Source organism: Phalacrocorax aristotelis, chromosome 21 (genome assembly GCF_949628215.1).
Source record: "Phalacrocorax aristotelis chromosome 21, bGulAri2.1, whole genome shotgun sequence".
Classification (NCBI taxonomy): Eukaryota; Metazoa; Chordata; class Aves; order Suliformes; family Phalacrocoracidae; genus Phalacrocorax; species Phalacrocorax aristotelis.
Window position 1 is genome coordinate 5114885 of NC_134296.1, and position 22878 is coordinate 5137762.

General features: G+C 62.5%; 1 protein-coding gene across 8 annotated transcripts in view; it reads right to left on the reverse strand.

Annotated features, from left to right (window-relative positions):
• PLEKHA6 (pleckstrin homology domain containing A6) overlaps positions 1 to 22878 on the reverse strand; it is a 52539-nt gene that overhangs the window by 8819 nt on the left and 20842 nt on the right. For 2 of the 8 annotated variants that reach the window (XM_075115980.1, XM_075115978.1), the window contains exons 2-15: positions 12310 to 12390; positions 11825 to 12137; positions 11634 to 11706; positions 11007 to 11107; positions 8542 to 8717; positions 7823 to 8311; positions 6918 to 7428; positions 6361 to 6447; positions 5461 to 5514; positions 3165 to 3245; positions 1591 to 1659; positions 1074 to 1154; positions 665 to 814; positions 66 to 161 (exon numbers count right to left, since the gene is read on the reverse strand). In XM_075115980.1, coding sequence (XP_074972081.1) covers positions 66 to 161; positions 665 to 814; positions 1074 to 1154; positions 1591 to 1659; positions 3165 to 3245; positions 5461 to 5514; positions 6361 to 6447; positions 6918 to 7428; positions 7823 to 8311; positions 8542 to 8717; positions 11007 to 11107; positions 11634 to 11706; positions 11825 to 12124 — 2268 coding nt within the window. In that variant the 5' untranslated portion in view covers positions 12125 to 12137; positions 12310 to 12390. The other 6 variants (XM_075115979.1, XM_075115976.1, XM_075115975.1 and 3 more) reach the window with 5 other exon arrangements.

Genomic DNA, 22878 nt, shown 5'->3' on the forward strand with positions numbered 1-22878 from the left:
CCACCGTGGCGTTTCCACCTCCACGGCGATGGTGGGGGACCAGGGGCTGGCAGGGTCCCACTCACTTGGATATCCAGGTTCAGCTGCTCCCAGAGGTCGTCGTGCAGGGCAGACACCTCGCTCTCCAGGCTCTCATACTCAGCAGTGCTATTTGCCAAGGCCTGGCAGGGGAAAGGCAGGTGGGTTAGGGGGTCTCTGGCAGGTTCCTCCCCCGTCTGGCAGCAGCCCCAGCCAGCGCAGCGTGGGAGCACCCGGGAAAGCATGAGGGTGCTGCACCCAACACAAGCCACCCCCAGCTATGGAGGGGCCAGCAGTGGGGGGGTACCAGCTCTGCCATGTCCCAGCCAAGCTGTGCCTGTGGGAGTGCCTGGTGCCGACAGCACCCCAGGCACAGCAGTGCAGGGGAGCCAGAGGCGGAAGCAGGAGCTGAGATGGCTCCGGGCACGTGTGCCAGCTCAGCACCACAAGGGTTAATTTGTTTTGTCCTCAGTGAGGGACTTTGGCTCCTCTTGGATGCCAGCCAGCCAAGGGTATTTCCCTTCTTTTTTTTTTTTTTTTTTTACAGGAAGGGAGAAAAGGGATCGTGGTGAGTGGGGGAGACAGAGCCAGCAGCTGCCCAGGGCTGGCGGGACGGGGACCACAGCAGACGGGTTGCTGGTTATACCGTGCTGGCCTGCGACAGCTCCACGCGGATGTTGATGAGCTGGTTCTGGAGCGATTCCTTCTTGTGCAGCAGCTTCTCCGGGAAGGCGGGCTGGCTCCCAAACATCTCCAGCTCCTGGTGCGTCCCCATCAGGGCACTCTCCAGGCTCTCCTACGGGGAGACAGGAGGGAGATGCAGCCACGAGAACCCAGCTAGTGCAGGAGCTGCAGTCCCTCTCCCTAACAGGCCACTAATGCATGGGGAGTCCTGGGGCCAAGGCATCTCTTCCAGCTCAGAAACATCCCTGCTGAGCTGTCCCCAAGGCAGTAGAACATGTCACTTCCTCACCACAAAGGTGCTGCCTGGACACGGCCATTGCTGTGCAGCCAGGTTTGTCCCCAAATAGCTGCTTAAGCTGCCCACCACATACCTTCTCTGCTCGGAGCTGCTGCACCAGCCTCTCCTGCTCCCGAAGCACCTTGTTCTGCTCACAGAGCTTCCCCAGCAGCTTCTGTTCCCAGGAGGGAAAGAGAAAAGGAGGAGAGGATGAGAGCCCAGAAATGGAATGCACCCACGCAGATAGCTCCACGCTCAGCCAAGAGAGATGGCATGCAGGTGGGACACAGCCTACGGGGTTGGTTTGATGGGCCAGCACGTGGTCCTGGGGAGGGGTTTCCAGCCCACTGCTCTCATTGCAGGGACCTCACCCCTGGGCAGGGTAACGCGGGCCAGATCTGAACATGGGGCAAGACCAAGCAGCAAGCTCAGCACAGAATTTAGTCCCAGAGCAGCGCGCACCACACCTGGGGCAGCACCAGGTCCCACCCCGGCTGCGCAGGAGCACTTGGCACAGCTCCCTCTATGGGGATCACAGACCTGCGGTGGGGGACAGGGACAACAGCACAGGGCAGAATGGGGGGACATGCAGGACGGATGTTTGCTCTTACATCAGTGTCTTGCTCGCTTATCTTGTAGGCGTGCACTGTCTCCCTGTAGGCCTCCGGGAAGGGTGTCACCTGCAAGCAGAGCGTGGGGTGAGCCTGGCTCCGGAGGCCCTGGGGAAGGTAAGGCAGCTCCCAGTCCCTCTCTCCCAGCCCCGTGAGCGGGGAAAAGAGAGGCAAGAGCTGAGTCTCCGGAGGCGGCGGGTGCTCCCCGCAACTGGTACAGCTGGGGAGACCCTGGCATCGGTTCGGAGGCAGCATGGGGTGTCGGTGCTGGAGCTCTCGCTCTGGCCCTGCCCAGTGGCTCGGATGAAGGCACAGCCTCCCTCCCTGTTCCCAGCCCCAGTGCCCATCGGCCAGGAATTAGCCGGAGACAACCTCTCTGCAGGACGCCAAGAGCTGAGTTAAAGAGATGCCTCGTGAATCATTAACTGCCTGGTGTATAACTGCCACCATGCACAGGCAGGGAAACAAAGGCAGAAAGATTAAGCTGTAATCCCACTTAGCAGAGTGGAAACACCTATAAATCAGCAGCTGCATCAGGGCCTGTTTACCATCCAGCTTCTCTGAGAGTCATTTTCCTTTCCTGGAAATCTGAATTACTAATGGGACCTCAACAATTAAATGTCTCCAAGATCTCGAGATGAAAGGCATAAGATAGGAAGAAGGGGATCATTATTGCTAGAAAGCAAGACGCTACTTTAGAGCCATTTAAAACTATAGGATAATGCAAATAGACCTGAACCTGGGAAATGCCCAGCACGGCTGGGGGCAGAGCCTGGCGGATGGGGATGCTGCTGCCTCCGGGCAGGGAGCCCAGCCAGCGAGAGCATCTCAGCAGCCCCAGCTTTGCCCTCCAGCACATCCCCACTCACAGCAGATGGGAACAGGCACCTTCCCTTCATCAGAAAACCCCAGTGATCGCCTGGTTGCTGCACACTTGCACAGCCAGGAGGTGCCTTGGGGAACATGGTGGGGCCCATGACCCCCCTGCCCGGGGCTGGCAGCAGGGTGGGCTGAGGGTTGCAGTGCACCCAGACACTCGTTCCTGGGTGATGGGACCTGCCTTTGCTTGGAGCTGCAACCCAACATCAGCAGGGACACCCCAATGCTTTTGCAGCCCTCTCCAGGCAGGGGAACGGAACAAGCCAGAGCCTCAGGGGGTAAAAGGATGTTTCCTCTCCCTGTTATGGGAGTTATTGCTTTGGTTTAAGAGCCTTGGGCTGGATTCCTGTCTTTAAGTGATCCCACAGCTTCTCCTTGCCTCATCAACACACGACAGCAAACAGAGGGTGAGCAAAGCACCCGAGTCCAGTCCAAACAAGGATGAGTTCAGGACTGCTGCACCCCCACCTTGTGCTCTCAGCACAAGGATTTACCGGGTTTTAATGGCTCATGGATGGATTAGCAAAGCCTGTGATGGACCAGCAGGTCACTGAGAGCGTGATGTGCCAGAGCCACATGGATGCTGGAGTCTGCATGAGTGGAAATGGCAGGAGGTGACCTCGGGGATGAGGCATGGGGCGGCTGGCGTGGCTGCCATGCACGAGCCATGCACGGCCAGGTGGCCGGAGGCTTACTTGCATGTAGAGCTGAGCCCTAGGGGAGGAGGTCTCCACCATCCTGTTCACCATACTGATCAGGGTTTCGCTTTCACTCATCTGCGGCAGACAGGGAAGAAAAGTTCAGAGGTCAGCAGAGATGTGCTCGCGTGCTGCAGTGCTCGGGTGCTGTCGGAGCAGGGTGGCTCAGTCCAGGAATCCTCAGGGCATCAGGCTGCAAGATGCCACCTCCAAGAGATGACCCAGGGGCTTGAGCCGCAAGGGGACGGCTGCCCTGGGCTGCTGCTGCTCTGTCTTGGGCGGTCAAGAGTGTCTTGGGCTGGTTGCATGCCCTGGAAACTTTGTTGAGGGGAAGACACAGATAAAACCGAGCCAGCCCCGAGCTGGGCAGCAGCAAACTGCACACACAGACACAAGCTGGCACAGAGACTCTCACGGCTGCAACGCACAGTGTGGTCCCAGCACACAGACAGACAGGCCCCACTCCTCATGTTGACAAACGGCTCAGTGCCCTGTCCTTGTGGCAGAGCCAGGGCTGGGATGACCCCGCTCGAGGCGCAGATGAGCTCCAGGCATAGGGGAAGGTGACTGAAGCCTGCAGCTGGGGACAGTAGCGTCCCCTTCTCCAGCCCAGCAGCCTCAAGCAGCGGAGCCAGGTGGGAACAGGGTGCTCCCACGGCCGTGCTGCCAGGCAGGGCAAGGATGCAATGATGTTCAGCATGCCTGTATCTCTCCAGAGCTGCAGCCAGCTGGCAGCGCTGACCCGGGCCATGCCGAGCCCTCCAGGGGAGCAGGACAGACCCCAACCCCAGGGCTCATTCATACCCCTGCAACCCGCAGGGGTTTGCTGCTCTCAGTGCACCGCTACCGGGGTGCACAGCCGGTAACGGCTGCAGGGTCCCTCGGTACTGTGCGGTGGAGCCACTCAAACCAGCGGCACCAGAGCTGCGCCGCTGCCTTTGCCTGCGGAAGCGCTGCAGGAGCCCACAGCCCAGAGCAAACAACACAAGGGAAGCCCCTCGTGCCCTGCAGCCATGACCCTCGAGCTCCAAGGGGTGATGGCAGTTTAAAGACAAACCAGGGACCAAACACCAACCGGGGGCAGGTCTGCAAGGTGGGCTGCAGCTGATGGAGCCGTCCCAGTGACCGGACAAACAAGGAGAGAGAAGGAAAAACAAAAAAAGCAGCAAGCTGTTTGAAAAGAGATACTTGACAGCGTCACTCCAAATTAGTCTCTCCAGAGGTCAGCAGGAGAGGAGGAGGAGATGCAAAGCCTTTTTAGGGAGCGTTTTAAAGAGCCTCAGAGAGCGAGCATTGCTGCCGATGGCCGTGAAATAATCCAGAGAGCTTTTATTGCAGCGAGTGCTCCTGCCTGTCCTTGGCTCTGCTCCAAGGCAGACACAGATCTTGGCGATTACTGTACCGATGGAGATTTGCAGACTAATGAGATTGTCTCTGGAGCAGCTCCCTTAGTGCAAGCCCGGCTTTTGCAGGCAAGCGCCTGGGCTGCAGCACTGGCTGACACCTCCTGTCCCTGGCTTTGACTTCAGCCAGTGCCTGTGCTTTCCACCCCACCAGTCCTGGGGGACTCTCCCAGCCGGATTGTCCCCACCCTCCTCCCGGGATGAAGTCAGTTCACAGATTTCCTTCAAACACCCTCTGCCATGCAAAAACCTGGGAGCTGCTGCTTTGGTATCGATCCCAGCAGGTGCTTGACCCCAGCCCTGCATTAAGCCTCTCGCCTTCAAGGAGGAACAGGGTCAGCACATCACAGAAACCACCCTGTACCCGTCCAGCTCCCCATGGCTCACCCGGCTGCCCCCCACTCGGGGGGCACCAGCCCCAGGAACCCCACAGCAGCCTGGCTCGGGCCCTGCTGGGTGTGGGGACATGCCATACAGCACGGCCACACTGGGACCGTGCACCGGTGTCCCACACTGCCCCGAGCGAGCGCAGTGCAGACCAACCTGGGGACGGTTTCAGAGCTGGCTGACTCCCCTGCACCCTGGGAGCAGCTCCCCAAGGCCCTCAGCATGTGGGAAGTTGCCTTGGCTCCCCCCAAGACCCCACCACCACTTCAGCAGACCACACAGAAGGCACTGTCAGGGGGATTTTTCTGGCAAGCAATGAGCAACCCTCCAGACGGGAAGGATGGAAGAAGCAAACCAAAGGTGACTCGTGCTGCTTTAATGCCAAGAAGGGTGAGGATGGATGTTAGGGGAAGAGATGCTGCGCTGGGAAGGAGGGGGATGCCGCTGGGGACAGGGCACACGGGGACGTAAGCAGTGTGAGGCTTGCAGCCAGCTCTGCCTACCTGCTGGTCCAAATACTCTAGGTTTCTTTGCAACTGAAGGTCTAAAAGTTCATCCTACCAGGAGCCAGCAGGCATGCGGCAAGAAACGAACACAACAAAACATATAAAAGAAGAAGCAAAGCGGTTAGGTGAAGGCCACAGAAATGTGAAGACCTCTGGGCCGGGGAAGCGAGGCACCTCCCTGGCACGGAGCCGGGAGAGCGGCCGTGGATGTGCTCTGCAGGAGACCCGCTCTCCTCCCGGCTCTCCCTCCCAGGTAACGGTGCCTTGCCAAAGGCACCTTTCCCTGCGGTCTCTGGCTAGTGAGGATGGATGGCGGCATGGGTAGCTTATGGTAACTCGTGCTTCTCCCTTTTCCAATGACCGTCCTGCCCTGCAGTTCTGGGACCGCGGTCTGCAGGGGGACCTGCAAGTCTCACCCCGCCAGCTCCAACCCCGCAGCGCTCAGAGGGGAAACAACGCAGGAGAAAGCAGCAGCTGTAGCCAGAAGTGAGGAATCAAGAGGGGTAGAGGTGCAGGGTGTATGCCAGCCTCAGCCCCGTCCTTGCCGGGGACCGCCCTGGGGGTGACGAGCCTGCCCCAGCATCGCAGTGTGTACGGGGGTCCAAGGGTGTCCCACTGCCCCTGCGACCTGGGGCCTGTAAGGCAGGGGCCAGGGGCCTTTCTGCAAGGATTTCCTTCAGGCACAGCCAGGAGGGACCAGAGATACCAGTAAAAGGACTTGTGCTCCTGACCTGCCCCAGAGCAGCCCAGCTCTGACCCACAAAGCTGCCCCTGGAACAGAGCAGGTCCCCCTCGGCAGCCTGAGCAAGGAGCCCCCGAGCTGGCCCACCTCCCCAGGGGGCTCTGTGCACCCCGGTCCACCGGGGCTCACCCCCCCAGCACCAGCAGCATACATACCATTTTGTCATGGACAGTGGGGGATGCCGGATAGTGGTACGGATACATTCCCGCAGGGATGGGCCGTCTGTCGCCCAGATAGTCATACTGAGAAGAGAGGAGACCCCCCCCACCCCAAAACCAGAGACACGTGAGAGGTGTGTGAGAGGCCAAAAAGCACATGCAAGGGCAGACCCCGGCCCTGCAGCAGGGTCAGGCCTGGCTTTGGGGCACACAGTAATGAGACAGGGACACCAGCGCTCTCTGCTTGGGAGGGCATCACACATGGTGGCCCTGAGCACCCCCGGGCTCCCACCCCATCCCCTCCTGCCCCATCCCTCCGGGCTCACAGCAGCGCAGGAGTAGCCAGAGGGGAACAACCGCAACCTGGGCGGCTTTGCATGATGGCGAAGGGGGACCTAAAGCCATCAGCTGCTGCAAGCCACGGACTTGGTGGCATTTTGAGGCCCGGCTGTGCATGCAAAGGGGACAAGCTGTTCTGCAGTACCCCTGCCCTGATGCCCTCAGCGAGGATCCCGCTCCAACCCTGTGCACCCCGAGCGCTGATGGGCATTTACCTTTGGAGAACTGATGGATCGCCTCATCATGAAGGTGGTGGGGTCAGCGTAAATCTCCTCTCCCCGGGGTGGCAGCCGCTCAAAGCGGGCGCTGGGCGAGCGAACCGGGGAGTATACCCGCGCCCGGCTGTAGGATCCCTGGCTGGGCGAGCGGGGCACGGAGCGGGAGCGGGGCTGCAGTGACATCCGTCGCAGAGAGCCCGAGGCTGCATCCACCTCGTCCAAGTAGGTTGGTTGCCTCCCAGGACCGGGCAGCCAGAGTGGGACATCTTGCCGGCCAAAACCGGGGTGCTCCTTCCAGTCGCGGAGCTGGTAGGTGCCCCCGTTGCGGAAGGAATGCCGCTTGTCCTCCAGCGCCCAGGGCGGGCTCACCCGCTCGTAGGCGGGCATGGAGCAGATGCTGTCGGGGCGCACCCCGGGTGGGTAGTACTGGTAGTCCTCGGGGTACTGGGGTGAGTAGGGGGAATAGCAGTCGGGCACTCGGCGAGACACGGGGTAAAACCTGGTGGGGCTGGGGGGGAAGAGAGCCATGAGGGCCAGGCTGGTGGCCAGGCGGTGCCTGGTCCCTCGCTCCGCAGCCAGGTGTTCTGGTGGGTGAGGACACCTTTAGAGCAGGCAGCTCCGACACCAGCATCCAGAAAGCTGGCTGGCTGGCAGCCCTCCTCCGAGGGACCCCGTGGTGGTTTCCCCCTCCAAAATCCACCCTGCTCAGCTTTTTGGGGTGTCCCACACACAGCTCAGAGCTGGCATGTGGGGACAGCCCGGAAAGGAGATTTTCTGACCCCAGGAGGGGATAAAGCAGATGGGAAAGGGAAAGACATTCCCAGAGCATCACCTGAGGGGCAGCCCTGGAGAAAAGGAGCAGGACCCCCCTCTGCCCCCGGCCAGCCCCCCACAGCCCTCACCTCCGCAGCTCCTCGGGGGGCATGTTCCCCCGGCGCGAGTTCACCCACTGCTGCAGCTGCGTCATGGAGCTCTTGCGCTGGGCGATCTTCTCAGGGTTGGTGCGGGGGGCAAAGCCCCGGCGGTGGGCCACGCTCTCCCCATCGGGCGGGGGGTATGCGGTGCTGCCGGGGCGGCTGGGAGATGCGTACGGCCAGCCGTTGGGCTGGGGTGGCCGCTCCACACTTGCCGGCACCCGGGGTGCCTCGGGGTAAGGACTGCCAGGCTCTGAGGGCACCTCCTGCCCGGTGATGCCGTTGGCTTTGGCCAAGGGCTCTTTCTTGCTCTCTGTCCTCTCCGATTTCCTCTCAGTCTTCTCCGAGCCACGGCCATCGCCTTCCCCCCGGGTCTTGGTGTCAGGGTCGGCTTTGGGGTGCTCACGGTGGGTAGCGTTGCGGTGGTGGTGGTGGTGTTTGCTGGGGGGGATGTTTTCAGAGTCTGGTTTCTCGTGCCTGGAGGGTGTCAAGGCAGGAGATAGGGTTACCTTCCCTTTGCAAGACCCCTGGGATGGCTGGTAATATCCCATCCCTCCCTCAGCCTTGGGGGGCCAATGGTCCGCAGCTCCATTCTCCGGAGGGACCCTCATGCTCCCAGGAGGTCCCCATTCACAATGCACGGCCCCTCCACCCTATCTCCAAGACCCGGGGGAGAGGGGTGACACAGGGAGACGGTAGGTGCTGACCTCTGGGTCGGGGGGATCTGCACCCGGGCGGCTTCGCCCATGGCTTGGATCCAGGACTCCTGCTCCTCCGTGTTCTCGGCGCTGAAGAAGTAAGTCCGGATGCCAGCATGCTCGGCCTGGGGAGACAGGGACTGCTCGTTACTCGCTGGCATCTCCTCTACCCAGCACACCGTCACCTGCAGGGAGGCAGAGAAGTGGGGAGAGACACAGACAGGAGGGTGAGAGCTCCATTTCCACCCCGGAACAAGGTCCTGCCACCGCAGAAGCCAGGCACGGTACTTCCCTCCCCCGCCCACATGCATCCTCTGCAGCACCGAGCAGGAGGAAGGCTTCACAGGCAGAGCCAGTGCCAGCCCTTGTCCCCTCACAGGGGGTTCCCTGGGGCCACGAGTACCCCGCGGTCACCCCCAGCGATGCTCGGGACCAGCCCTCCCCAGGGCCCCACACTGGCGGAGCGGCACCCCAGTTGCTGCACCCCAGCATTGAGTGGGTCCCCACGGGGCGCATGGGACCAGCAAAGGGTCCATGTCCCAGTGAGAGCAGCAGCGCCTGATGGAGCATTATCAATCATGCAGGGCTGGGGGGAAGGTGGCTTCTGGGCCCAGACAACATTTCTGGGGAAAAATGTTCGCTCTTGGTCCAAGATGTTGGTGCCCACTCTCCACCTCATGCTGGAGGGCAGGTCTGGCTACTCAGGGCCTTCTCGAAGCTTCCACCTTCCCCCTCTGGGAAGGGACAGGAGGCAGTGAGGAGGGAGAAAAGGGAGAAAGCAGGAGGTTTTTCCCCCTGAAAGATGGGAAATGGGGTTCTGATTAAAACCCTCCCTTGGGTTTCCATCTTCCCCTTCCCCAGAGCATGCAGCCATCAGGCCCAGCTGTGGGGTCACCTCCTGCAACCCCCATGCACTCCTGCCTCTGAAAGCTCTGCAGCCAGAGCAAAAGACTAAACCAAACCAATTTGTCCCCTGGATTAGTGCGAGCTGGGGGAGCGGAGCATGCCGGCAAGCCTGCGGGTCCCTCACCCTTCTGCATGCATCAGAAACACAAGAAGGTACTACCTAGGTGGTGGCGGGGTGCTGGCATGGTGGACAGGCACGAAGAGAGACCTCCTGTCCGGGGATCCTCGCCCGCAGAGAGAGGAGGAAACACAGACAAGGGTCAAGCCGCAGCATGGCAGGAGCATGGGCGCCACAGCAGAGACCTCTCCTGGCCGTCGGGACCCTCTCTACCCTCTCTGAACCAAACCATCCCCCAAAACTCTCATGTGCAGATGGAAAGGCACGCACACACACCTGCAGAGCTCAGTTTGTGGGCAGCAGCTTTGTAAGGCTCTTTCCCCACCAGTGTCACAAGCTAAGAGATATTTTGACACCCCCAGGTCACTTCTCTGATGTCACCTGCAGAAGCCGCAGGCAGAGACCCCTCGCTGGCTGCCAGCGTCAGCACAGGCACATGGGAGAGCCCATGCTGCCACTTGCCAGCACTCGCCCCTAAATTGTGCTCAGCTGCAGCTTAAATGCACGTTTAAAGGAGGGAGCTACAAAAATCCATCCCTTAGATTGAAAAACTCCTCCGCAGCGCCCTGCAGGGACCCCAGGCACCAGCTCACGCACAGGAAGGTGCACGCTGGGTTTTTGCACAAGTGTACACGAGCGCAAGCCAGCCTGCGCATCGATCCGTCAACAAACGAGCGCTACCATGACCCTCCCAGGGACCACGGGCAGCACGAGCAGTTGTGCCGGCGAAGGTGCGTGGTGATGCCGACAAGTGCCGGGAAAGATCGGCCTCTGCACCGAGCGAGGGATAACCAAGGTCTGCTGCCGGGGGCAGGCGCGGGAGAGCCCTGGCTGCAGCAGCCGCCCTCCGCCTCTCACTGCTCTCCTCTCCAACACCCACGGCAGCGCAGGCTGATGAGCAGCGATTCATTACAGGCTACACCCTTGCAAATATGTTTCCCTTTCCTTTGCACGCCAGTCAAAGCAGGCTAAAAAACAAGGAGGAATTGGGGACACCTCTCTACATCTGGCTCTGGGAGTGCTGCTGAGAAGCACCGCAGCGGCCGGTGGGGACAGGCTGGCTGGGAGCAGCGATGCAGAGGGGAAAGTGAGGCAGGGAGAGGGGTGAGGGCAGTGCTGCTGCTCGCCCTGCACCCAGCACCTCCCCAGGTTGGGGGGCAGCAGCGCACCCCAAAGGGCAGAGCCCAGGAGCAGCTCAGGCCTGGGGTGGGTGATGACCTTAGACACGCTGCTTTGCCCCACGCGTGCCTCAGTTTCCCGGGCAGAAGGCACAACCGCGCAGAGGGTCCCTGTGGGGTTACTGCAGTCACTCCTCTCCCCAGCTTGCTCCATGCCCCATCACCAAGAAAGCAAGAATAGGGAGCAGTGGGGACCCTGCAAGCGTCACCGCCATCCCAGCGCTGCCCCAGAGCTCCGTCACCTCCAAGCTCCGGCACAACCACGCACTGACCTTGAACGTGTGCTTCCTGCTGATGTTGTCGGAGGGTTGCACGGCTGCCACGCGGAAGCTGAGGAGGGGGATGCTGCCCAGGATGCTCTCCTCTTTCTCATCTAGGGGGCAAATGTGGGGGTTACAGGCACGGAGGGGCTGGGAGCCCTGGCTGCCCCCCGGCAGAGACCCACAAGCTGCTGCGGGGACACGGGCCCATCGCTCCTTCCCATGGGTGGGCAGGCGAGCAGGCAAGCAGGCAGCCCACCTGTGGGAAACTACTGCCTGCCTGTTGCTCCCCAGCACACGGCTGGGCTCTGGGCTCTCGCACAACAGCCTGCTCAATTATTCATGCCAGCCCTGGGCTGTGCTGCCAGGGCTGAGCCCAGCTTGCTGCCAGAGAGGCCGGGGAAGGTGCCTGCATTAACCCCTCAAAGTCCCTGATGTGTCAAACACCCACAAAAAGGGGTGCTGTGCACAGCCACCGCTCCCCGGCAGGCTGTCACATCCAGACCCTTCACCCGCACTGGCAAAACAGAGCACGGTAACAACCTGGGTTTGCATGGAAGCACCTGGCTGGTGGCCACCTGGTCCTGCCAGGGGGGACAAGCCACAGGGGGCACCCGAGGCAGGTACTCGCTGCCGTACCTTTGTAGTAGAAGAGGCAGCGATCCACCAGCACAAACCAGCGCTTGTTCCACTGCTTTACCCCTGAGCTGGCCTGCGAGAGAGGGGCAGTGAGAGCAGCACCCACCTGGGGAGGGGGTGATGCCACAGGTGCCCGGGAAGGGGATGGTACGGCCCCGGGAGGGCACCTGGTACGGCAGGGGCTCGGGTACCTGCTTGTACAGCCAGCCGCTCTTGGTCACGGCCGCGTTGGGGTTCCTTTTCATGGAATTGGAGCGCTTCCCGAAGGCGATGCCCTTGCGGGAGGAGCGCGAAGCCTGCAGAGGAGAGGAGCCGCTCAGTCCCCGGGGGCTCCCCCGGCACCCCGTCTCCGCTGCTGCCTGCCATGCCGCACAGCTCTGGGCACCCACCCGGCCTCCGGGGCGCTCTGGGGGCACCTCCGACACCATGGCGTGGTTGGAGGGCTCGCTGGTGATGGTTGCTGGTCGCTTGCCACCCACTTTGCTTGACATGTCCAAGGTCAGTCTGTGGCACAGAGGGAGAGCTGAGTCAGCAGAGCTGTGTTTCACCACCCCACAGGAGCTGGCCCCTGGCACCCAGACCCCAGGCACCAGCCCCCCACACCCCAGCCCACCTTGGTCCCCCACCACAACCCGCTCCCAGGACCTGAAACCAGGGGAGTCAGGAGCCAACCTACTTTTGCAAGTCAAGTCTTGAGTTGTCCTCGGGGACCTGTCCTGTCACTGGGTGCAGGAACGTGTTCCGCCTTTCATTGTGGCTGTGAGAGACAGCGGCAGGGTGGTGGTTAGTGTCTCCCATCCCTGTCCCCCCATCAGAAACCCTTTGCCTTTAGCACCACATTTGCTGCTCCGACTCCAGCGTTTCACTATGCCACGCCTGCACCAGCGCTGGGGCTGGCTCCCTGTGCCCTGCCCTGAGCATCGCCCTCTTCTACACCCCCACTAACCCCCCGCTTCAGATCTGCTCAGCATGTTTCATCATCGTTTCCCAGAAAGCGCTTGCCTTGCTGGGAGCTGAAACGAGGTCGGTGGTGGCCGAGCCCTCGTTTTTTCTGCTGGACACATCCCAGATGTTACCATAAACCCCACTCCCACCCTCAGAAGAAGTTGCTGCAGAAGCAGCCGCAGCAGTGGCCCATCCTGGGCTGTGCCTGCAGCGACATCCCCAGCGTCACACCCTCCCCCTCGGCTTGCTGCTTTTAGAACTATTTGCCAAAACACCTCAAGTCAGGCTAAGAGAAGGGTCAGCTGGGCAAGCGGGGTTGTGCACCACACAGACCCTGACCATCAGCCCAGGACCCACCAACACAAGCTGTTGCAGCTGGATCAGGCCCCAGCCCTGGTGCTGCTTCGGCGATGCTGGGGTGCAGCCAAAGGCAGCCGGCGGCAGCGGCGCAGGCCTCCCTGGCAGCTCCGGGAGGAATGAGGCAGGGCTCCTGCTGGGCTCGGCTAGTAGTGTTTGACATGTCCCTGCCCCGTCCCGTAGAGCCGGTATTGCCAGGCACCCCGGCACCTCGCTGCTCCAGCTGGGGAACCCGCTCACATGCTGCTTCCTGGGGGCCCTCCCTGCTGGAGCTGTGTCAGGAGGAAAGGAGAAGGGCAACCCGCAGGTTCTGGGCTCCATCCCGGGAAGTTTGCATTGGATCCCGTCCCTGGGACACCCCTCCTTCCCAAAGCTTCTGGGCACCAGGACATGGGTGCCCCCAGCCACTCGTGAAACCAACCCACCAACAGCCCGGAACGCTGCCGAACTTCTGCGTGTCAGCAAAACAAGGGAAGTTTGAGCAAGAAAATGCAGCTGCCAAGACCATCCCATCCACACACACTTCACCCCGAACCTGGGCTCCAGCCAGGCTCTGAAGATATTAACTGCTTTCTGCCCAAAAAAGCCTTGCTGAGAGCTGCTCCCCCTTGCAGGTCCCATCCTGCACGCTGCCACGGATCTGCTCTGCTCCACCAGCCCTCCCCCTCGCTTGGGTCACCTTAAAAACCTGAGCAATGTGTATGCACCCCACAATGAGGGGCAGCACTTGCTCCCCAAACCCCCCCAGCACCGGGCTTTTCTGTGCCATGACCAGCACGAGTTATCCGCCGAGACAGCCTGCCCAGCCCATGCTCCAACACCAGCAATGGGGAACTCTGTCATGCAGGCTGGAGCCACTCCCGGACTGTTTGCCCCCAGCAGGTGACTTTGGAGGGGCAGAACGTGGTGGTACCAGGGCACGACCCAGGCCCCCCGTGACGCTGACACAGGGTGGGGGTGCAAATGCCAAGCGAGCAGCACCCTGACCACCCCAGCCCTGGAAGTGCCAGGACCTGCCAGCATGCCCGGACCCCAGCCGGGAACATCCCCCCAACCCTGCTCGCAACTCCGCACCGCAGCAGGTTTATGTTCCCGCAGGCTGGATTCTCCCCCCGCCCCACCACCAAGCCCAGGACACCCACCCTGCTTTGTAGCCCCCACGGCTCCTCCTGGCACCCACCCTGGTGCCTCTCTCCCTCCCCCAAAGTCTGCCCCCACCCCCAGATGAGGCAAGACCCCGGGAACCGCCAGGGAACCTCCTTAAACCACCCTCCCAGCAGCGGCTCCCCCGGCTGACCCCGCTCCAGAAACTCCCGAGTTCACATCGCCTCCCAAGCACTGCAATGCAGCAGCCGCTGCCCAGGCTGAGGGTCCCCCACCACCGCCTGCCCGTGGCCCCCCTCGGCCCCCGCCAGCCCACCCCGGGGTCCTACCTCACCCGCCGGTCCGCCCGAAACTTCAGCATGATGCCGGGGGCCCTCCCAGCTCAGTGCCAGCTCTCGGCTCCCAGCATGGCCGCGATGGGCACAGCCAGCCCCGCGCCGCCTGCCGCCACGCTACGAGGCGACGGCACATGCCATGGGGGCAGCAGCCCCACACGGGCAGGGGGAAGCCGGCGGCAGGCGAAGGGTCTCACTGTCCTCTCCCAGGTGTCCCAGTCCCCCAAGCCTTGCGCCGGTGGCATTGGCGTTCCCGGTGGCAGCGGTGGCGGAGCTCTTGCGGGTGCTGGCGGCTCCGGTGCAGCCGGAGCTGGCGAGCCCCGGTGTGCGGCAGCCAGCCGGCAGGCGACAGGGACAAACAGCTCCCGCTCGCGTCCCCGCGCAGAGGAGAGGCGAAGGGCAGCGCTGCACACGCCGCCTCCCCCAGCCCAGGTGCAGTGTCGGGGAGTAGCTGGCGGCAAGCGAAGGGCGAGAGGGGCAAGACGGGGGGCTGCCGGGCCCCCCCCACCCCGGCAGGGCAGTGGTGTGCAGGGGGCTGCTGCCCAGGAAGGGGGGGATGTCGTGGCAAGGGAGGCAGCTGCACTGAGATGAGCTCTGCCGCTGCCCTGGATTCACCGGCTGCATCCCTTCCCCCTGCTTCTGTCCCCAAACCGTCCCCGCTCCCCGCCCCCGGCACTGCCATCCCTTCCCCAGGTCACACCAGGAGAAAATCCCGGGGGAGCAGGACGGGCAGGAGCACAGACACCAAACAACCCAGCAGCTGCAGGGGCAGGGGACCGGACCCTGCTAGGCATCTAGCAACGGGGCTTCAGCACCCTTGAAACACCAGGGAGCCCTTTGCACCCCAGCAGGGTAAGAGGGGGGAGCCCTGGGAGCAGGATTCGGGGTGACCCACCCTCCGCCTGGGCACGGCACTTTGGAAAGCGAATGCAAATACATGGGGACTGTTACGATAATGGGAGGGAGGGAAGGCAGCGCTGACATTTCAAAGAAACCTCCAAAGAAGGAAGCAGAGCACAGAAAGCCAGCTGGCCTCCATCACGCCACGTCCCCGCTCCGCCAGCACCCCGGGACCACCTCGGGACACCACCCTCCCATCCAGCCCGGCCTCTCCTGGCCATTGCATCAATCACCTGCTCCTCCCAAAAACCGGTGCCCTGAAGTTAGAGCTATGCCAGTCGGCCAGCCTGGGGCAAGCTGGGACAGCACCAGTGCCTGGCTCAGGGATGCTCCCGCCGCTCCTCGGCTGGCACAAGCAGTCCCCGCCGGGAGGGTAGTGGGGAACAACCAGGGACGGGAACCACATCCTCAGTGCAGGCAGAGGATGTGCCAACGCAGCGGCATTACCACTCCCAAACCTACTAAATCCACCCCTTTAGGGCACCCCGGGCTGGAGCTGCTCTCTGGGAATGGAGGAGCCAAGCGGTGTGGCTGCTGCTCTCCTTGCCGGCACGCTGCCGGCCACTAGCCACAGGGTGAGACACGCGTGCACGGAGAAACCTGCCCACCACAACACCCACGGGCAGCACCAGCCGCACGCCTGCGTCCGCACTGCTGGCAGACCCACCGGCGCTGGCTCTCCCGGTGCTCCCCAGCAGCAATTCACCCGCTCCTCAATCACTGCCGCCCTCTGCAGCAAAGCAGCCGGGGTCAAGGTCCCCCAACATCCCCTGGGTACATGCCAGCCTTCTGCCCTGTGACAAAGCCGATGCTCACCTGGTGGCGGGGCTACCGCGGAGGAAAGGGAGCCGCCAGTCGAAGCTGTGGCTCCTTTTAGGGACAGCAGCCCCAGGGGACAGGGTGGCTGGAGCAGGAAAGGTGGCTGCTAGGTGTGCTGGATGCTGCAGGTAGGCGCCACAGAGTCCATCTACAGTCTTGCCAGAGGCACCATGCCCCTGAATATGGGGGTTTCACCACCCCTGTCTCCAGAGTTCAGTGGCACAGGGGACTGCGCCAGGCTCAGGGGCTGCTCTGGGAGCCTTTAACCTGGGTCCAACCTCGGCTTCACCAGCCCGGAGCAGGCGCTGTTCTCCCTGCGCCAGCTGGGCTATTTCACAGTCATTAGTATCCGGGAGTGGGGAGGGACACGGCATCCTCCACAGCCGATCAAGTGGACACGCTTCAGGGCTCCAAACAGCAGCTCAGGGGTGGGGGGGGCTCCCCTAGACCTCCCAGGAGAGCCATGGGGCAGAAAAGCTGGTGCTTTTCCTCAGGGTAAACATAAAATAAAAACCTCCTAAACCTCCTCTTGCATTTTCATAAAGGTAAGGAGTAAAAGAAGGAAATAAATGGAATAACTGCCCTTCCACAGCCCATAAAGGTCATGGCTTTCCAGCAAGCCACAAACCACAGCTGGGGCACATCCCCAAGCAGAGCCTGAGGACCCCCATGCTCACCAGCACGGTGTGTAGGTGCCACTCCCTATCCACATCGCCCTGTGGCAAGCACAGGAGCAGCACCGAGGGCAACCCAGCCATGCCAGAAGAGCAACAGGCAGGAGGGTGGGCTGCTTTATAGCTGCTCTCGGCTGCAGCTGAGGGTGCGAGAGAGTTAACGCCGCCCCAGCTGGGAAGGAGCAGGTGAAATGGTGACAGGAGGGAGTGATTTCCCAGCTCCAGCCCACGCCAGGGCTCGGTGCAACCAGGGTGCTGGCAGTCAGCTCTGGGGGAGTGGGTGCAGGGAGCAGTGAGCCCCCAGTGTGGCTTGCCATGGGCCAAAAGTGCTTTGGTGGGTGATGCCAGCTGTGCTCCTGTTGGGCAGGAATCCTGTCTGGCTGCGTTGGGACCCCTCCTCATGGGGAGATGCACTAGGAGGGGCTGGAAAAAGCCTGTTGAGGGCTGGTGTGGGGCACAGGGAGAGTCTTCTGCAAAAGCAGACATCAAGCCCAGCTTGGTTGGCTGGATGCACCCAAGCAGCCCCCAAAACCCCACAGCATGCAGCAGACATCAGCCAATGGGAACCATTCCCACGCCGCGGCCCTCCCTGGGGCGTCAGGGCTCCTGGCTGTTATCTGGCGGCTGTGAGGGCGGCGAGCAGGCGGGAGGAGGGGAGGCGCAGGCTCACTGCTCAGGCACCAGAGCCTGCCAAGCCCTAAATCCAGAGCAGAGCAGCTGGGCAGGGGGGCTACTGGTGCGCGACCACCCCCTGCCCACCAGCCCAGCCCAGGCTGCACCAGCTGGGGCACGATGCCGGAGCTGCCGGGCTCCCCTCTGAGCGCTCGCCGCAGCTAACAGCGTCCCTCCAGCTCCCAGGCTGGCTGCATGCCACGGGGATCCAACCGCCTTGTCCTCCCACGCTCCAACCCGAATTTCAGCTCCAACAGGCGCCTTGCCGCCCCCATCGCCCCAGCCCCTCGGCGGGGGTCTGCTGGGATGCAGGGGTTACCATCGCGGCTGCTGGGCTCTGCCACCCTGGGACCGTGGTGGGCAGGAGGAGGAGGCAGGCGGCCAAGGCTGCCTGCAACCCCTCTCCGAAGCGATAGTGAAAACCCTTCATCTGGAAGTTTTACCCATGTTCTCGGGGCGAGCATCCAGGCAGCTCCCAAGCAAGGGGCTTGCGTGGCCACCGGCCAAACACGCCCTGCGTGTTGGCCTCCTTCCTCTGTTTTTCTAGCCCTTTCTTCACCTCTCTCCCTCCTCCCGAGCCACATGCCTCTCCTCTGACCGGAGCCCTTGAAAACACTTTTCTTCCAGTTAACTGCAGCGCTCAGCACCCATGGGAAGGGACATGGGGTTACCCCATCACCCATGGCCCCTGTGAGGGGCCTGGCAGAGGAAAATCCGCTGTCAGATAAGCAAGTGCAAACTGCCGAGTCCCATCTTGCAAGTAGAGCGCAGGGCAGGAACAAATGCATTATAATGCACTAATAAAATGGACTCTCCATGCCCCTAGGGCCGCCCCGCTCGGTGCAGGGGGTGCAGGGGGCTTGGCTCTGCCCCGCCGGGCCAGCACAGCGCGTGCTCGAGCTGCAACAGGAACAAAAAAATAAAAATATTTAAATTCAATTCCACAGGCGCAGTGCGAGTGGGTCTGGCAGGGTCGCTGCAGCCAGGGGACGAGTGCCAGCAACTTGGCTGCTCCAGCGTCTCTGTGCGGGGCCATTCCCAGCTCCAGCTCTCTGCCGAGCGAGGCCCCGGGCTGCTCCATCGCTGCAGCTACTTCAACCCTCGTTGGATGGCTCAAGCAGGAGAAAATAAAAGCTAGCCCTGTGCATTCCCCACACCCTCGGCAGGGCTGAGCCAGCCACGGGGCATCCTGTGCCAGTCCCAGCCCTGGCCAAAAGCCTGAGCCACAACCGGGTGGGAAATGCTGCTTGGCGTTGTCGAATTGCCCTGGACTTATAAGACTTACATGCCAGCCCTGAGAGAGGGCAGCAAAGGGAGAAAAGTTTGCAGGGGAAGAAGAGATGGAGGCAAAGGTGGGATGGAGAGCTGCAAGAAATGCCCCTGTGCCTGGCTGGGCACTGCCACAGGCTCATCAGAGCCGGCTGGCAGCCCTGGAAATCCCAGTGCCTGCTGGATTCACAGCAAGATCAGCCTTTGGGAAGAAAGCTGCTTGTGGGCACTCGAAAACCAGACCTCAGTGCAGAGCCGCATGCTGAGAACTGAGGTTTCCCTCCGTCCCGTCCCCACGGTGCTGCCGGCTGGCTGGCTCCCGCAGCTCCCGGCACGGCAGGGACCGGCAGCCGCTCCTCTTCCATAACCTCATCCCTGTCCTAATCCCGGCCCCGCCATCCAGCTGAGCAAGCGTTTCCGGCACTGCGTCCATCAGGGCCGGGGGCCAGGAGGCAGCACAGCCCTCCGTGCTAACCAAACCAGGCTCCTGCACACGCACGGCCTCCTCCTGCGCCCGGCTCGGTGCCGGCACGGGGGCAGAGCCGAGCAGGACCCACGCCCTGAACCATGGTGCCCGCAGGCACGGTCCTGATGTGCTCCCCCTCCAGCACAGCTCCTTCTGGGGTTAATTTTGTCTCTTGCCCTTGCCTGTGCTGGGTGCTGCTACAATGCAGCCCCAGGAGGGAGCGTGCCATCCCCTCTGCCACCTCATCCCTGTGACAAAGTGCACATGTCGGCCGCCACTGCGGTGCCAGAGCATCCCAGCTCACTGCCCACCACCGATGCTGGCGAAAGCCTCCCTGGATCAAGCAGCCTCCTCCCAGAGAGCTTTGCTCAGTGCACCTCAGAAGGGTTTCGGTGTGAGAGGCTGCAGCCAGTGAGCGCTGCAGCCAGGCCAGGCTTTACCACCTGCTTCTGTAAGCACATGCTCGCCATCAACCCTGCGAATCCCCATGGGAGCCTTGCTGGGAGGGAAGGCAGAAAAGCCTGAGCTGGATCCAGCTGGGAAGCAGCAGAGCTGCTGTGCCGGCTTTGCTGAGCCGGGGCAAAGTCCTGGACAAGGGCAGATGGCAGCTGCCGCGCACCCACAGCACGCATGCAACGTCACCGCCGCCACGCAGCTGGGCTGGCGCAGGAGCGGCAGCGGCCCCAAGCAGGGACATCCCGGCTGGCCAGAGTCCACAGGGATGAAGAGCAAGAGAAGCCCCCGCTGTCCTCGGCACTGCAGAGCGGGATGGCAGGGAGCAGGGGGAAGACAGGGGATTTCCAGAGAACAAAGCAGCTGCTGGCAGCCAGCGTCACCGGTCTCGGGGAGGGCGAGTCTCCTGCTCCCACTCCAGCTGGGGTCAGGGAAAAGCACAAAAAGCACAGGGAGTTTGTGTTTTATCTCCCTGGCAACCCTGGCTCCATCACAGGCATGGCCCGCAGGGGTGGCCCGGCCAAAACATGCTGCTGGGGGAGATGGAGGGTTTGGGGCAGGCGCAGCAGCATCCCATATACATGGGGTAATATCTGGGGAGTGTCATTGTGGTGTGACAGGGTGGGCCCGGACCCAGGGCAGAGTAGGACATGGTCCATGCCCTGGCAGTGCTGAGCGTATGTCCCTGCTTTAACCATGTTGCTCCATCGTCCCTTCTTGGGGGCATAGCCAAACCCCATGTGCACGGGATCACCAGGCTCCCCAAGCCACCATGTCCTCGTGGGACAGGGCAGCCCAACAGCAGCTGGCAGCTCTCCTCTGGCATCACCGGCCAAGCATCCTTCCCTAGCTGCAGGGTGGCCCAGGAGCAGACCCCCAGGGGACCAGTGGGGATGAAATCAGTCGTGGACAGATGCAAATGCACACTGTGGGGCTCGGAGGCGAGGGTCCAGAGCAGGAGGATGCCAGCACACCAAGCCGGACCACGGCAGACACCGAGAGGCATGGGGCACCAGCATGGGTGAGTGAGTATGAGACATCAAGAGCATTTATCGGATCAGGATGCAATCCTTCAGCCTCTCCCCCCACACTCTGCAGACCTCCCACAAACCTGGAACCGCTGTGGGGCTGCAGAGCTTCCCCCTCCCTCGGCCCAGCGCTGGGGCCGCAGGGGGCCGGGGTGGCCAGGCCACGGCTCGTGGCTGGGCTTGGCGCTGCCACCAAAACCTGGCCGGGGGGTACGGAGGTGCCTGGGCCGCCGCGACACCTCTGCCAAAGGTAATCCACTAACGCCGCCTCCGAGCTGCAAACCGGACCCAGACCTGGAGGGTTTAAACCTCTTGCTAAGCTCTTTAAGAAACCACTTCCAGCGGGCAGAATTACCTGTCGTAAGCAATCACCGTACAAGGCATCAAAACAAACCCAGCCACAGCCCCTCTCCAGCCAGGTCAGGTCAGGAGCTGGGATTATGGCAGCAGCGCTGGAGAAACACTGCTGCGACAAATCCTCAGCACCTGCTTAAGCGCACGGGAATCACCCCAGCATCCCAACGGCGCCGGGCGCCGCGGTGCCTTCACTGCTGCGCTCTGCGCCAGCCACGTTTCCAGCTGCACCCATCACCGTGCCAGCCGGTCCCCGGCTGCTCTCGGCCACCTCCGGGCACCAGCCGCAGACAATGGCCCACGTGTGCCATGGCCAGGCTCCACGCCGACGCTGCATGCACACACACACACACACGCACTCACCGGTGCCACCGCGCGTCCCCTCCGTCCACGCCGCTTCCTCTCGTGTGGCCAGGGTGGATGATTTCCTTCCAAGCCCACGGAGACCGTCATTGGTATCAATCATTAACAGCCACCGCAGCTGCCGGCAGCCTTAACCCCCTCGGCACTGTGCCGCTGCGGGACGAGCATGGGAAGGCATCCTTTGCTCGCACTGAAAGCCCCTTTAACAGCACGGCGGTGCGGCAGGCCACTGCAGCCCAACCCGCCGGGGATGCAAAGAGGTTTCCGAGGGGCTCTGCACACCCCATGGACCCATAGCTGTCCCCACAGCACCATGTATCTATGCACCCCAAACCGCTCCCTCGGCAGCATGGGCCCCAGAAGCAGCCCTGCGTGTCCTTGTGCAGCCCCGAGGGCCGTATCCTGCCTCTGCATCCATCTGGGCCATAAGCAGCTCAGCCACGGGCAAGCCCCAATGTCCCCCATCCTTGGGCGCAGCCAGCAGCAGCCATCTCGGGGGGCTGAGCCCCACAGCCCTCTGCCCCCAGAGGAGCGGGGCAGGGGGCTGCTCCCCCACCGCTGCCCACAGAGACAGGAGGCACATCCACCCCCTCCTCATTGCAGGAGCTGGGGCAGGACTGGCTCTCTCAGCTCAGGGGTCCCTGGAGCTCTCCCTCCATGCGGCTTTTCAAGGAACATCAATGGCTGTAACTTTATCTGAGCGTGTTTACAACCCAGCCGCGGCTCTTGGCTCTCTCGGCTGTGCCGGGGGCCGGCTCGGCTCCCGAGGCTGCCGCTCAGCTGGCACACAGTGCTGCCAGCACCCTGACACCAGGGTCTCCTGCACGCTGCAGTACCCACGGGGCTGTCCAGATCACTGCCAAGTGCATCCCCACGGAGAGGGGGCACAGGCACCCGGCGCTGGAGAAGGAGCACAGGGGCTATGTCTGAGGTCTGGGAAGTGGACGGACAGATGTCCCCGTCACCCCTCTGCCACTGGCTGCGTTATCCAGCCTGCGAAGGGGTTCAATGATTAACCCCCAGCCACACGATTGCCAGGAGCTGGTAGAGCTCTGCTCTGCCCATGCACAGCCCCGGGGGGAGAGGGCACCTGGGGAGCAAACCCCTATCCCCCCTGGCCCCAAGCCCAGCCAGTGTCACCGGCCCCGCTGTCCCAGGAGCATCCTGTGCCAGGCCCTCCCGGCTTGGCCAGCCCGCGGCAGCCGCCGTGTCTCCCTCCAAATGCAGAGGGGCACAGAAGGGGCTCAGTCCCCATCCTCATCCCCGTTCCAGCTCCCACGGGCTCCCACGGGTCTGGAGGTACTCACAGCTCGTAATGCCCCGCTGGCACCGCAGCCCAGCTCTGGCTTTCGGACACCGACACGCAGTGAATTTCGCCTTCTCCAGCCCCGGCTGCGGCCCCGGGGGCGTCCAGGCTGCAAGCGCTCATAAATAGCCTTGGACAAACATCTGCACGGCACCACCCCGCGCAGGCTGGAAAGCGGAGGGCTGCGGCGGGGATGGTTT